The sequence below is a fragment of the Elephantulus edwardii genome, unplaced genomic scaffold, assembly GCF_000299155.1.
Source record: "Elephantulus edwardii isolate Elephantulus edwardi_28Jun2011 unplaced genomic scaffold, EleEdw1.0 scaffold00024, whole genome shotgun sequence".
Lineage (NCBI taxonomy): Eukaryota > Metazoa > Chordata > Mammalia > Macroscelidea > Macroscelididae > Elephantulus > Elephantulus edwardii.
Window position 1 is genome coordinate 3,372,319 of NW_006399774.1, and position 16,670 is coordinate 3,388,988.

At 40.9% G+C, this 16,670-nt stretch overlaps 1 protein-coding gene across 1 annotated transcript in view; it reads right to left on the bottom strand.

Moving 5' to 3' along the window:
* Positions 1–16,670, bottom strand: part of SYNE1 (spectrin repeat containing, nuclear envelope 1) — a 644,155-nt gene that overhangs the window by 195,539 nt on the left and 431,946 nt on the right. The window contains exons 102-105 of the mRNA XM_006882743.1: positions 13,618–13,719; positions 7,540–7,659; positions 3,663–3,863; positions 18–191 (exon numbers count right to left, since the gene is read on the bottom strand). Of these exons, the coding sequence (XP_006882805.1) occupies positions 18–191; positions 3,663–3,863; positions 7,540–7,659; positions 13,618–13,719 (597 nt within the window). The remainder of the gene's footprint in view (positions 1–17; positions 192–3,662; positions 3,864–7,539; positions 7,660–13,617; positions 13,720–16,670) is intronic.

Here is a 16,670-nt window from a genome sequence, read left to right on the forward strand (position 1 = left end):
CACACCAGCAGTCTCACCTCTAGGATGTACTCCAGCTCCACGCCCCTCTTATGGGCCTGCTTCAGGACAGCGGAGGCCTGGGCCATCAGCTCTGTGTGCGACTGGGTCTCCTTTGGGAGGGCAAAGCTGATTATCTTTCTGAAGAGGGTTTCAGTCAGGATCATGTGGGATTCCAGACCCTGGAAGTATTCCTGCAATTGTTCAGGTAGAAAGAAGTCAGTAACTCATACTTGACTGTTGAAATGGACTCAGGAGCCAGAATGCTGCCAGGTCTCGGCCAGGCAGAACCAAAGGCATTCCATTCCAGTGTTCTACCTCAGCCCAGACGCCGTCACTTCCTGCAGAGAAGGGCTACTAGTCTCCTGATCAGTCTCCCCACTCAAGTGTGTCCCTCTCTCTGCTCTACTGCAGATGCTGTACCCCCAAACAAAACTCTTCCTAAACTGGAGGGTCTCCCTGGCCTCTCACAGCTGACCTGCTTTTGCTTGCAACTCTGTGTCCCTCACTCCACATCACACCAGCCTCCCCCATATCCCAGCAACACGTAGCTCCAGGTGCCCCCTCTCTGGCCTCTGCTCCTGCTGCTTTGTTCTCAGAGGAGAGGGCCTCATGTAAAACCTCTGTGGCTTCCCCTCCCCCGACTGAAGTCCTGCTCTCATCTCTGGCATTTGTTGTGTTGATTGCTTACTGCCTATCACAGCGAGGCCTGGACAAACTGTCACATTGTTTGTCATTTTCCTCCTGTCAAGTCTACCCACCACAGAACTCTTGTACTCAAGCAACCCCACCGGTGCTCCTAACACGGTCTGTGGAAGGGACCCCAGAGGCTGAGGACAGTACCTTTGCTACTTTCTGTTCCCAGCATCACTGACTGACTGAAGAACCAGGAGTAGACAGGAAAGCGAACAAACCCACGGCTATGAGTGGAGGTGGGTTCATAAGGACCTTAGAGGGCAGAGCAGAACTTCTGAGGCTGTAAATCCTGACAGAAACAGGCTACTTCCCTTTTCTTCCATGAAATGGCTGGTAGATTCAAACCAGTGACCTTCTGATTAGTAGCCCTACACCATTTGTTAATTGTGTGCTTATTATTTGCAGAGTAACCTGTAAACAAGGCTTGCCTAGTTAAACCTTGGTAATAACCAGTTTGGAAGGAGGAGTGGCATCCACTTCCGTAAATAGCTTGCCTCTGGAAACCCTATGAACCTGGAGAGAAAATGAAAGACACACAAGCGTCGAGGACTCTCCTTCATGGGGTCACTATGAGTCACCTGTGACTCGATGGCACTTAACAAAAATAACATCAATATAGAGAGAGAGATCAGCTGTCCCAGTGGACAGAAAGTGATGCTACCAAGCCGAAGGTTGGTGACTTTTAATCCACGGCCCTTGGGCCTTTCATTGTGTTTGTTCAGATATTCCTCTAGGTCGTATAGCCCTGGTGTACAAGTTGCCATACAGTGGTCACTTGTGGTTGCTGTGAGGCTGAACACTGTGACAGTGATGTGTAAAATATGTTAATGGTTGGCTATCCAATTTGGACAGAGAGTGGGGTGGAGCTCCCGGAGTAAAACAAGCTTGGAAGGAGGAGTGGCATCCACTTCCGTAATAGCTTGCCTCTGGAAACCCTATGTACCTGGAGAGAGGATGAAAGGCACCCAAGCATTGAGGACACTCCTTCATAGGGTCGCTATGAATCGCCTGCGACTTGACAGCACTTAACAACAATAGGCTCTTAGTTTTCTAATCTTCAGAAAGCTGCCTGGTGATCTATTTATGCAAAATCAGCCACTGAAAACCCTTTCGAGCCCAGTTCTGCTCTGACACACACCGAGGGCAGTGTTCATAGCAGGGAGAGTGGACCAGGCAGCAGGTGGGCTGGCGCTAGGGCGCCTGCATCTCTGTGGTCCCGCGTCAGTGCAGTTCACAGACAGTTATTGCATCACAAGATCTTGCAGCTGGCGGAGTCCCTGCTGGTCAGCGAGCCCAGTGCTCACTCAGAGCTAATGTTCATTTTACAGCCCCTGCTCTCTGACAAGACTCCTGAGATTTCCCCTGGCCAATACAGCCCTCTCTCCTAGGGCATCCACTCCCTTCCTCTGGGCTTGAATTCCTTGTTGTTTATACTCATCAATTCTAACTCTCCCCCTGGAACAACTCAGGATGGTCTTTTATTAGCATGCTCAAAGATTTGAGAAAAACCAGCTGTGAACTTGAAAGCAGTGTTTGCAGAGCCAAATGATAGAGCATTAATAAATCATAATGTTTTGGACAACATTCTCTGGGAAAAACATCATGAAGCACAACTTTTAAAAAAATCCACCTTTATGAGCCACCAGAGGTCCACATAATGGCACAATATGTTAACCAGCTCGAATCTAGTGAGTTTTTTAAAAGTGTTTTAACAAGAAATTCCCATAGTCTGGGAAGCTGGGTATTCTGTAAGCGGAGCGGCCCTTTCCAGAACTATTGCTAACAATGCAGGAGATATTGTTTGTGTATCAAACTGTCGTTTCCTTTCTGCGGAATAGTGTTGCACATGAACTTGGCCATGGTCCATGCTGGGGTAGCCCAGGAAGAAGATTCCTGGTGTGCTATCCAAGTGCAAGCAGCTGCCCAGGAAGATACCTGCAGCAGGTGCGGACATTTGTGCTGAACGGTCAAGAGGGCTGAAGACTTAACCCCATTGAATCGAGGGGCAGCTCTGCCTTCTCAGGGCACAGTGGGGTGGCCAAGGCAAGGACAACTGATGGCACACAGAACTCCTAGGACTAGAGAGATAGACAGTGAAAAGGATACATGGGCAAAGAGCTAATTTAAGGACAGGGCTGGGTGCCTTCAACCTCAGTACTTCCCTGCTTGCAGCGTTTGAAGGGAGAAAGCCTGGTTCACGGCAGTGAGGTGCAATCCTAATCATTACTGGTAAGGCTGACTTTTTAAATTTATCAGTGTATCAAGTCAAGATAATATCTCCCCTCATTTCACTGTGCTGACCCTCACTGAGGTGGAAATGGGCTCATCAGAGACTATGGGATTATCTGGATGGAGCAAGGGTTTGACCCCTTGTATACAAAGTCATTATGAGTCAGGCTAAGCTCAGAGACACCTAACAGTAAAGTACTGAATGCCAGTGGACTCGGGGACACATTGACTGACACCTTCGAATACATATTTTACTTTATATATTTTTGATTTTTTTCCCTCTCTTGATCTTTGGTAGCCTAGTGGGCAAGGAGCTGCACTGTCAACTCAGAAGTAGACAGTTCAAATCCACCAGTGTCTTCTCAGGAGAAAGATGAGCAAAATCCTCTCCTCTGTGACTTTCAGCCCCTTACACATGCTGAGACCTGGATCGGCGGGGGCAACAGCAAGGGGTTTCAGTTTGGGGTTTTTTGAAGGGTCAGAGTCTTGGGGGGTTTCTACTTTTTCTATCAAACCAGCAAGCATAGTATTCTTTTTATAGTTTTGAGTTTTGTTACACATTTTCCTCCCATTCTATCTGAGAGTTTATACCTCAAACTCTTTCGGAGTGATTACTGTTTTAAAGAGCCATATGTGAAAGTGTATAGCAGGTGAGGAATACTGGGCTTCAATAACTGTCCGTGAGTGAGGATACATCTCTCACAGATACACTTTTTAATATGGTTATTTTCCCTGCTCACCTTGTGCTTGTCCAGCAGTTGCTGGACCTCCTCTTTGGAAGACACAATGATCTTCTGGTCTCCTGCCATCTTCTCTCGTCCGGTTTCTAGCAGGTCAGCCAGGTCCTGCAGAGCCCTTTCAAACTGACCTTTGAGGGCGAGATTCTGGTTCAGCCCACTCCGCCGGGAGCCGATGGTGACCATCAGTTCGTCGTACATGTCCTAGAAGTGACCACAGCCACTGTCACCGTCAATCTGGGCTCTGGTCCCTCTCTCAGAGGGCCACTAGCCAAGCCCATGGCCACCCCAAAGATGCTCCCTCCCTCGGGCCACGTCTCAGGTGGCCATTCTGAATGTCAACCATTTGCTGGGCTTTCACACGAGTCTCCACTTTGGACACTTCTTTCTAAAAGAAATGTTTAACATTGTTCACTTTGAAAATTTCTTTCTAAAAGATAAACCTTCTGGTCTCGCAGAGGTTATGTGGAAGAGTCTGAGGTAGACATGCCATGGGTGACAGATTTAATAACTGTCAAACTCAGGCTATCGATAATTTATGAGGAGACGTGGGGTTACAACGCAGAAAGAAAAAATTCCATGTGGTGGATGCAGAGGCCATAGATATAATAATTCCAATCTGTATAATGCTATCAAAATTCTATTATTTCATGGTGATTGAATAGAGAACATCCCTAAAAGTTTTGTCTGCTAAATAATAATCAGATTCTGGACCAAAAAGAAAGGGCTAGAAAAGCAGAGGAGTCTAATGTGAGCAGGAGACTTGAAGATTTTGAAAGTCAATGTTTTCATAAATTTTGGTGGAGTAAATAATTATTTAAACTGGAAAGACCTTTTAGGAGACAATGATGCAAAACACACAAAATTTATTTGTCCCACATGGACCTGATTAATGGACCCTGTGAAGGTTTCGGCAGGCAAGAATGACTCAAAAGCTGGACAAGCTCAATTTTAATGTCTGTTTATAACTTTGACCTTTGACACCAACACCTTATGTTTAAGTTCCGTCTGGAAATGATTTAGTGAAAGGACAATGTGGGGCAATAGGCTTAATGCATCTGTGCAATGTTCAATCAAGGAACGATAAAGTTAAAATGAAAATGTTCTCTTTTTCTAAGAACCATCTTACTTCCCCAAAACAAAGAACTGTGACACTGTCCTGGCTTCGTAATGTTGTTAGCTGCCACGAAAGCACTTCACAAGGCAACCTCCTGTCTTAAGGAGTGGAAATGCCAAGAGAGTTTTCTTCGTTGTATCATTAGAGTTTGCCAGGCTTTTCTTCTTCAAAATCATTAGGTGTGTTCTAATTCCCAAATCTTTAGATTAATAGGGATTGGAAAATTACTTTCGGGCACCCAAGCTCCTGGACTCATAGTTCTCCCTTAATAGTTCTGCCGCAATACAGTAAGGGGGTGTATGTGTGTGTGTGATTGTACTCAATATATCTGTGCTACCTTACAGATATTAAATTTTCCTTGACTAATATCCTAGCATCTTCCTCTCATTCCAGTATTAGATTACTGCCTACATTTCAGATCTCGAAAAGTAAATTTACCCAAAGTGTTAACCCCTATTCATGAAGGTTGTGAGGAAGATTCTTTAGACTTTAGTTCCCTTGTAGCTTTATTTTTTTGTTGTTGTTGATGTTTTTGAATTTCAACAATGATGTTATTCTATTGAAAGGTAAACTAGAGTAAGTTGGTTAGTTGTTGTTTTGTTGTTGTTGTTTTTTAAAAGCCCCTCAAGGACATTATGCTGAGTGAAATATCTCAGTCACAAAAGGATAAACACTGCTTAGTGACACTATTGTAGAATGGGACTGATATCAGGGTTGGGGTAAGACTGAGAAAAACTGGATAAATTATGTATACTGCATTGAAACCAATGAGGGAGAGACCAGTTTAAAAGCAATATATTATAGGGTACTATGATTATCGTAAGAGTCTGAAATGAAGGTTGCAGAGTGGAGTATACTCGGGTTGGGATACTCGGTATACTTGGTGTGGGGGGGGGGCATTGTATACCAATGAAGGAATTTTTCTTTTACTTTTCAAAGAGAAGAGCGAAATGGGAATGGGAGGGTAGGCGGGGAGAAAAGTGCAACAATGAATGAATGGAAATCCAAAATCTCTGTAAATGTTCATTAAAATGAATTTTTTAAAAAGTGTAAAGAGTATTTGTTTATTAAAAATTAATGGTTTTGTTGGCTAGCTTCAAAAGAGGAAATAATGTACAATAATTAAGCTAGAAATGTGTAAGAGAATGATATCTGGAAAATTCTGAAATGTTTGGAAACTAGAAAACACATTTCTTTTTTTCATTTCCATCTCATATTAGTCTTTTTTATTTTTTTATTAAATTTTATTAATTTTAATGAACTTTTAAGAGATTTGGGGTTATCATTCATTCATTGTTGACTATTTTCTCTAACTCTCCTCCCCAGTTCATTCTTCTTCTTTTCCCCCCTTGAAAGTCTGTTTTAATTGTCCAATTGCCACAGTGCTTGTCAAAGCCAGTTCTGATTAATCTCCTTTGTCAGTGTGTCCTTTGCCATTCCCTATCACTCCTCCTTGAGAGAGACTTCACCCTCATTCATAAGGAAAAGGGGACGGCGTATTCTCTTAGCTACTTCCTGCTGGAAAGGGACGCTGGAGGTTTTCTAAATGACTTACGGAATAAAGAGGAAGTCTCCTGAGGAATGAATAGACAGACAACTAAACAAAAATGACAATAGATCCTAAGAAACTCTACGCAGAGTGGCTGAAGAAGTCCCTAGCATGAAGTTAAGAACAGTGAATTTTTAAATTAAAAATAAATTAATAGTCTTTATTAGTAAACTCAGTACTCAAAAGTTTTGTCTGCTAGATAGTAATTTCTTTGAAAAAGATGAAACATTTAGATGTGTAATCAAGTGATTTTGTTAATCTCTCTTTAGCTTTTTATGACAATAGCCTTATACATTATTTATCCTTAGTGATTGACTTATTTAACTCTGCATAATATTCTCTATATTTATCCATGTTATATACTTACTCTCAAGTACTTTACTGTTATTTGGTGTTGCATAGTATTCCACTGTGTGAATATGCCATAAATTCTTTGAATATTTGCCATTGATGGACACCTGGTTTGTTTCCATCTCTTTGCTAATGTAAATAATACTTTAATGAACTTGGGTAGACTTCATGTTACACCTTTCATTTCCTTAAAATATATACTTAGTAATGAGATTGCTAAATCAAATGGTATTTTTATTTCCAATGTTTTAAGGATGTACCAAACAGCTTCCCATAGAGGTTGCACCATTTTACAACCCCACCAACAGTGAATGAGAGTTCCAATCTCCCCACACCTCACTAGCAATTGTTGTTTACTGTCTTATTGAACTTTGCTATTGTTGCTGGGATGAGATATAACCTTACTGTTGCTTTGTAAACTATAGATTTTGAACACCTTAACAAAAAACACTTCATACAAATTACTAGCTTTAGTACTATTTAGTCAAAACATTTAAATTTTTCTTTCCTTTCCTAAGGAAAGAAAATCAAGGAGACTTCATGTTCTCTTTTTTAGAATAGAGAAGAATACTGTGCAAATTAACTGTACCACCATGCCTGGCCTTAGGACTCACTAGAAGAAAATGTCTTAAAAAAGAGAAATCTTAAGAGCATAAAAATAGAACTAATTTTCTTTCTTTTTTTTTTTACTATGGTGAAACTTTCAGAAACTTTTTAAAGGAATACTTGAAGGGAAGGTTAGGAGCTCCATTTAGCATTCATTCTACAGAGAAAACCAGGAAGACAAGAGGAAAAGTAATTTCTTCCAGCATTTAGGTTCAGCTACATCATTGAAGCTGAACAGTGTCACGCAGGAATTGTACCTGGAGCTTGGAGAGCTCCTGCAGGGAGGGCTGTTCAATCTGCAGCTTGTCCCCACGTCTCTTCAGCTCAATGATTCCTGCGTCCAGTTCCTTCAGTCCCTCTTCAGCCTCCTGAATCGCCTATGGAAAATTGATGACATTTAAATGAAAATGCTCTGGCGCAATTTTCCACATAAAATATCTCTCTTGTCTTTTGATTTTTTTTCCTCTTCCCTCTCAATGAAACATTTTCAACATAAATAAGCAGACTCATCGCATGGTCATCTTGAATACAAAAAAGAGATGAAAGCCCTTTTTTATATACTACACACCAGCTTTGGTCAAGTTAAACAAGTGGGTGTAGAAGAGAATATGGGAGTCATTTAAACAAGTGACTTCTTGGACAAGTCAAGAAACTGATAATTTTCAACATCTGGTCAGGAGAAGGCCTTCTAGGGGATCATGTTCTGGCTTCCTGTAAGGTGGGTGTGAGCATCTTTGAGGTGAGTTTCTTCAAGGCACTAGGGAAACATGTGAGAGAGTACTATCAGGAAAGGCTTGTTCACTGCTGTGAAGTGAAATATTAACCAATCAACAGGACTGAAATGAGTGTCAGAGCTAAGCCTTGCTCTTTCCACTGTGTGGTTTGTTGAAACAGGTCAAGATCTCATCCTGGACTTTGAGGGTTACAGCATGGTTGGAAACCAGGGTAAACCGAGGAAACAAATTGAGCATGGAGAGAATGGATGCTAAACTCGGTGATAGACATGATGCCTCTTTGAGGCTTTTGGAGAAGGTAAATCTTCCTAGTGCAGTCTAAAGGCTTTTGGCAGAAAAGGTGTAACCTGAATTGCCCTTGAAGGATAGAAGTGCATTGACTAAAAGATGTAACCTGATTGCCCTTGAAGGAAAGAAGTGCATTGACTCCAGAAGGCAGATAAAACACATGCGTCTGATTTTCTTTCTTTTGCAAGAACATCACTATGATCAAAGCTGAGATTTGTTTGTTTGTTTTGGCACAAGAATTCTCTTTCCTCCAGTAAATCTATAAGGACAAAATAATGGAAAGGGGACAAGAACTATAGAATCTGGGGAGCAAGAATCAAGATACATAAAAATTGAGTTAGGAGAGCTGAGAAAGGTGAATCCAAGTCTCCAAATGTGGAGAGTGGGGACTTCTGGAGCTTTGGGTAGCGGGGCCAAGGCAGCATAGAAGGGGTGGTGACAAGTTGTTAAAAAAACATGTAAGTATCTGAATTCTCCTTTCTCCCCTTTCTCACTCCACATTTCTTCTGTACTTCCATGGAAAAGTTTCTAAACAAAACCAAACTAAGTGAACTGTGACTCACAGAGACCCTGTAGGACAGGGGAGAAATGACAAGGGTTTCTAAGGTGTACATTTTGGCTTTCTTTTTCTCTCACAGAATGGCTCAGGAGTTTGCACCACCAATTTTTCCCTTAGCAGCTGAGGTCTCTACACTGCACCACCAAGGCTCCTTAGTGTATTTTCAGAAAAGGTAACATAGTCTCTAGTCTGAGAGGCACCTAGCATAGTATAGGACCCTTCACCTTCCCAAGCACCATTTCCCTTTCAAAGGAATGTGTTGGTACTGTTATGTCCCATTGAATCAGAACCAACACACAGCTGACCCTCCAGCAGGTTTTCAGAGGCAGTGAATCACACGAGAGGAGAATGCCCATCTTTCTCTCACAGTGCAGCTGGTGGATTTGAACCACATGCCTTCAGGAGGGTAGGTCAGCTCGTTACCACTAACCAACCAGAACTCTCTTCTTCCAAGGAACAATGCCTCCTAACAACATGCCCAAAGCCTGTAAGAAGAAGCTTCAGCAGATGCAATAAGTCATGTATACTGCATTGAAACAAATGAGGGAAAGAACTGATTTAAAAGTGGTATATGATTAGGTATTATTATCATAACAAGAGTCTAGAATGAAGGCTGCACAGTGGAGTGGACTTGGGGTGGGGGTGGATTGTATAACAATGAAAGAATTTTTCTTTTGCTTTTCAAAGAGAAGAGCGAACTGAGGGGGGGAGGGTGGGCAGGGAGAAAAATGCAACAATTAATGAATGGAAATCCAAAGTCTCTGTAAATGTTCATTAAAATTAATAATTAAAAAAAGAAAGAAAGAAAGAAGATTCATCATCCATATATCTAAGAAAACATTCTTCTGGGAAAGAAAAATACCAACATACAGAAGTAAATAAAAGTACCCAGAGAAATGTCTATTTAAAAAATTAACAAAAATTATTCTGAATACCTCAGAGAGATTGCAAAATTAATGGACACAATGAAAAATGATCAGTCTGAGAACTTAAAAGAGCCCTGGAAATTAAACATATGAGGCAGAAACAAAACTGCAACGGAAAGGCTTGAAATGGAAATGGACAAGATTTCCCAGAAAAAAAGGGAAATGTTCTTTTTAAGAAGATTTTTGAGGGCAGGACCTGAAGATATTCAACATCTGACTAAAAGGGACCCCAGGAAGGAGGACAAATAAAATGGAGAAAAGTGTCCAGTAATTAAGCAAAAGTTTTCCAGAAAGCAAAAAGCGGAACTGCCAAGTTGAAAGGGTCCTGTGTACTTCCAGTCGAGTCAATGAAAAAAATTTCAAAAATTTAGGGTCACAAAGATTTAGAATAATTAAAGATTCTTCAAACCAACGCCAAAAGTTAGAAAACAATGGATCGAATGCCTCAAAACTATGAAAGAAATTTCTGTTCAATCAAGAATTCTACTTAGATCTAAATCATCAGTGAAGTCAAGCATAAAAACAAAAGCCAGACCCAGTGTCATGAGTCACTTCTGACTCATGATGACCTTCTCTCGGGTTTTTGAAGTCTTCATGTGTCTGGGAGGAAACTGTCTATCTTTGTCCTTGGGATTAGCCGGTAGATTTGAACAGCCAGCGTTTGGGTTAGCAGTGTAACATGTGACCTAGTATGTCACCAGTGTTCTTTGAGATAACAAAGAACAAGAAAAATTTAGATATGCTAGAATCATACTAAACTCAGTGCTATTTAACAACAAAAACAATAATAACAGATCTCAAAGGGAGCACTGTGGCCTAGTGGTAAGGACTTGTGGTGCTAATGCAAACGCCTCCAGCAGGGCCCTGGGGGGTGGGGGGCAGGAGAAGAGGTGGGGAGGGGCCCTCTCCTCCAGTATGCCATTTACATACAGCCTGGTAACCTCCCCTGGAGGGTCAGCTAGGATCCAGTTCTTACTCAATGGTACATAAAAACAACAATCTCTAAAAGAAAATGACACACAATGCATCTTTTTAAAGTAAGGATCTGCTCTAGCAAAAACAGAAAGGACTCCATTAGAAATAATGACACGGGACTCAGAAAAGAGACACTCTGACAGAAGAAGTAAAAGGAATCTTGAGGTTGGTGGTGAAGGGGTCCCGGGAAGAACTCTAAGCACTTGGTGTGTTGGCAAAGGACTAGTGTAGAACTTAATGACATGAGCGAGGGGCATCATCACCCCCCTCTCTGCTCTTGTCAGCTGCTGTCACATCAACACTGACCACAACTACATGTGTACAGAACAGAAGTCATCGAGAAGGGTTTTCTTTTATTGAGATTTTAACGAAAGTTTACTAAGAACTTGGGTTTCCAATCTTTCATTGTTGCACATTTTCTTCCCTTACCCCCTCATCTAGAAGGTTCTCCCAAGGTTGAGATTTTTCAGAAGCAAATCCCCAAACCTGTCTTTTGGTGAACCTCTGTGTAGATTAGGATCATCAAACCACTGGACAGTAGTCATTCCTTACTAGAATAAGAGCAAAGAAAAAGAGAAGAAAACGTGGGGTCCAGGAAACTAGGAATTAGACTCAGGAGAAAAGCAAGAGATCTCTCTCGGGAGCAAGTTCATGAGACCAAAGCCATCCCTGAACTTGGTACATGACCTGATGTGATAAGACAAGATACAAAATTCACCTGGGAAACGTTTGGCTAGTGCAAGAAGTTTAAAGAGGCATTAAATCAACTAAGCAACACACAAAGCAATGTATCTATAACTTAAAAAAAAAAAGAAGGAAGGGAGAAAAGGTCACGGTAGTCTCCAGTGCACAGCAGTGTATAGAAAGCAGTGTCTATGTAGCAGATATGAATCTACCCAAAAGCACCGCATATTTATATCTGAGGCATGGGAGAGCCAAAACAGAAGGATGAGGCTGTAAGAGAACTCACTCCCTTTGCCATATTGGAAAATCAATAGGGCTGATTTAACACGGATGAAAAGAAAGACAACACAATGTCCATAGCAGTTAGAAACCTAGAGAAGGAAAAGAGCCAAAAATGGAAAGAGAACAGAAGGGAGAGTGCAGGAAGCCATCTTTTCTGCTGCAGTTTTATTAGCACTATTTGATTTTTAAAAAACATCAAAGAGTATTTTAATTTGGGGAACACAAAGGGATCCCTTTGAAAAACAAATGAAATTAGAGTCATAAAATCCATATTCATGTAAATAGGCACAATACCTATTAATGTGACAAAGTAAATTTTAATTTTAAAAAGAAAAGGAGCTCTGAATACAGAGGATTGACAAGGCAACATGGTGTGACAATCAAGTTTGGAATTCATTAAAACAAATTAAAGTAACAAGGGATAATGGGGAGAGGGCGAGAGGAAAGACAGGTGATAAGGTGCCCAGATGGACACGATCTGGGTATTTGCATGATTAGACAGGTGGTTGTTATGTGGCATAGAGTCAATCATGACTCACGGTGACACTATGAACAATGGCTCTGAACACTGCCCTATCCCCACCGACTCGGACACACCTGACCCCACTGCCATAGTCATTGTGTCAATCCCTAACATCCAAGGTCTTCCTCTCCTAAAATGACAGTCCACCCTTCCAAGCATGATGTCCTTCTCCAAGGACTGGCTGCTGTAAGAATCCGTGATTTATAGCATAAAAAGGAGGCCAAGATCTGACGAGCATGGGTGGAATTGGTAATCTCATTACTTGCTTTCTGTGTGTAGTATTGTTATGTGCCACTGAGTTGCCTGTGACTCATAGTGACTCTATGTACAATACTCTGAACCCTGCTCTCTCCTGAGCCAGTCTCACTGTCTCTGGCACACCTACCCCCATTGCCCCAGTTTCTGTGTCAAAACATCTCAGCCAGGGTCTTCCTCTCCTGCACTGTCTCTCCATCCTTCCAAACATTATATCCTTCTTCAAGGACTGGTGTTTCCTGGTCACATGATCAAAGTATGTGAGATGGCACTTCAAAACCCTGCCCTCCAAGGGGAAATTTTATTTCACCCTTTCCAAAACAGACCTATTTCTTCTCCTGACAGTCCATGGTATATTCAATACTCATCTAATCTAATTGCTCATTTTCCAACCTTGTTCTCATTAACCTTAGTTATAATGGTCAATAATTAGCAAATTTGCTATTCATGATTCTGTAGATCCTATATTTCACATTAGAAATCCAAGGAAAGACATTCTTGCTCTCCAAATCATTTTTAGAGTTGGTAGACTATACACTAAAGAAGTGGAAATTCTCTGAGGCCCTGCGAACTCCCACCCATTTACACCTTGAATATATTTAATGTGCTGTCAGCTGAGTTGAGTAGATTTACTCAGTCTTCTTCACCAAACGCTCTGCGTTTTCTCATGTTTCTCCTTTGTTCTTTCCTACTCTTTATGGGGCTTTCTATGTCCTAATCTCTGTGTGTCCAAATTCTCCATCTGGTTCGAATCTCTCTCCTGTCTAGTCCTCCCTGGTGCAAGCAGTCCACCCTCTTTTGAACATCGAGATTGCTTTAAAACTCTTCTAAGAATTTCTGCCACCTCGTATTAAGGTCCGTGCCAAACCTCACTATTAGGGAAGCTGTTAGGTCAGCAGCAGTAACAGACTCACTTGAACTCCAAAATTTCGGTGTTTTAAAAAGTCAATGAGAATCAATAGAACCCATTCAGCACTTGAAAACAAAGCATATGAAACACAAGCAAAAAATGCAATTACTCTTTCATATATTTGGAAACTCTGAGTAAATCAGTCCTGCTTTACACATTTGTCCATGCCATTTCAAGGGGAAAAAAAGGCTGTAAATACCTCTATTTGTTCAGCCACAGGCTTTTCAAATACATTGGCCAGTTTCTGTAGAATGATGTATTTGCTGTCAGCCAGCGATGTAAACAGCACCTTCAGATCATTCTGTGGAGGAAGCAAAAGACAGACTTACTGTGTAACAGGAAACACAAAGTAGGTATTCTTATCTTCAGATTCTTAGAAATCACAGGGTAGCTACTTGATTTCCAGAAGAAACAGTATTACTCGATGGGACGGTAACCATTTACTTAAGCACTGAAATTTCTTTTTAAGCAAGTATTATAAAACTCATTTCCCACTGGACATGAATTGAGTGTAAGAATACAAACAAAAAGCAATGTTAGTCATTTAATCTTCTCTCTATGTTTAAATTAAGTGTACACAAACATTTCATCAGAAACATTATGTTGATGATTCCTTCCTAGTTAAAACAAATTTAAAAGAAAACTGAAATCAAACTCAAACAAAACCCTATAAGCATTAGCCTGATTTGGTAAAATATAATTATTAAGAATAGCATGCTTCCTTTTCTGACTTTCCTTCTTCTTCTTTATCTCTTTCTCATTCTTCCATATTCAAGGAGACCGTGCAAGCTTATAAAATGCCATGCAAGCATTTGTAAAAGAAATATTATCCATGATCACCACAAGCCTATAAGAGGTACATCATACAAAAAAAATTGACCAAGCCTATTGTTTATCATTATTATGCATTAAAATTGCTAAACAGACTTAAAAGAAAGTTATATTTGTATAAAAAACAAGTAACAGAAATTTTGAAAAGAAATTTTGAAAAAATTTTTAACAGAAACTTAAAAAGGGAAAAATGAATTGAAAACAAAATGACTTCTGAAACAATTAATTTTTCTGAAATATCAGGTAATAAACTATCTCATTTATTTACAGAAAGACATATACCAAAAAAAGAAAAACATGCATATTATTGTTGTTGTGTATCCTCAAGTTGGAACTGACTCATTGCTGACCCTTCAACAAGTTTTTAGAGAGTCTTCATCTCCTTCACATGATGTCCCTTTTCAAGGAATAGGATCTCTTAGCAATATGCTCAAAGTATGTCAGACAAAATTTTATCATATTTTCCTTCAAGAAGCATTCTGGCTGTACCCTCTCCAAGACATTCTGGCAGTCCCTGGATCATTCAGTACTCCTCTCCAACACCACAGTTCAAAGGCATCAAGGCCCTCTATGAGGTGGATTGATTCAGTGACTGGGATAATTGGGATGGGAGTGTCAGAGACAGTGCGATTGGCACAGGACAGAGCGGAGTTTAGGGCTGTTGTACATAGGGTCGCTATGAGTCGCAGGCGACTCGACGGCACATAACAACAACAACAACAACAACAACAACAACAACTTATTCATTGTCTAGCTCTCAGATGCATAGCAAGTGACTGAAAAGACCATGACCTGAATCAGGCACACCTTAGTCTTCAAACTGACAATATGGTTCTTCAATCTTTTGGAGAAGTCCCTGACAACAGACTTTGCCAATGCAATGTATCTCCTAGTCTCCTGACTGCTGGTACCAAGAGAGTTGACTGATCAGAGAATACTAAATTACATGCTCAAGAAATCTATTTGGGATTAAACCTACAGATTGAAAAAAGTTTTCGATGTAGACTAGATAATAATTAGATTATTTCCATGACTCCATATGGAGAACACAGGTCTACACAACATTCTTCTAGTCTGTCTGTAGGGACTACAACAAAATTAGGTGTCAGCCAGAAGCTGATGTTTGGAAAATGAACCAGAGAATTCCAATAACTTCAGCAACAGGAGCGTAGCAGGTGCTTGGTACACAAGAGAATCGTGGGGGATTTGACCTTTGTATTAACATTGGAAAGCTTCAGCACAGTTAAATAGTAACACAAACATTTTGAAGTGGTAGTTTGTTTTTGGGGTTTTTTTTTTTAGGTTTTGGGTTTTTTTGTTGTTGTTGTGCTTTTTTGTTTGTTTTTTGTGAGCTGGCCACCAACCAGCAGAAACATTTTGGCAGAAGCAGACTAGAGAACGTGATTTTTAAAAGTAATTTCATGATCGCATGTTCTCTTCTCAGCTCTTCACAATGGGGTGCCAGTACATCTATGTTTCTTTTGAACTTTGCTGTGGCTGTTACGATAACCAGCAACATTTGGAAGCACCAAAGATGCTAAAAGCAAATTCAAACCAGGGGCACATGTGACACCCACATCTGTAGTTTGTTGTTTTGTTTTTTTCTATATAATAATGTTTTTATTATTCTTTTGTGTGTGTGTGTACTGTCAAGTCAGATCTGAATGGTACAGGAGAAGACTGCCTTTCCTTCTCCAGCAGAGCATCTGGTGGATTCGAACTGTGCACCTCTGAAATTGCAGTGCAGCTTCTTGTCACTAAGCCATCAGAGCTCCCCACATCTGTATTTTTAACTCAACTCTTTCATGCTGGACAGAGTGCTGTTATAACTCACACATTATTTAATGCAAGATGAAATTTCTGCAAGCTACAAGCCATTCTCATTTATCTTTGACGTACTCTGTACCGGGACATGCAATGCGTATCAATACAAAATATCCAAATAATCATTGCCAGTTTATCTGCCCTTTCCATGTCCTATACAGACCAGACATACATGCAAATATCCAGGCCAGGTGATGCCTCTAAGCCACAGATTTGCACACATGGATGTCTGCTGAGACTCTTTGCCTTAGTATGTTAATTCTAGTTCATACTTCTTTCCTAGTATTCCCTCTCAGTAAGGGCATTTCCCCTGACCCAGTCTTGTCCCCTGATCCATGGTAATCTTATCTATCAATCTCCTGATAGATAACACTATCAATCAATCAATGCTCCTTAGACACTCAAGTTAGAATCCCCAGACTTCCTCAACAACCTCTCTTTCATCTGTTGTTGTTGTTGATATGTGCCATCAAGTCGCCTGCGACTCATAGCGACCCTATGTACAACAGCCCTAAACTCCGCTCTGTCCTGAGCCAATCGCACTGTCTCTGACACTCCCATGCCAATTATCCCAGTCACTGAATCAATCCACCTCAT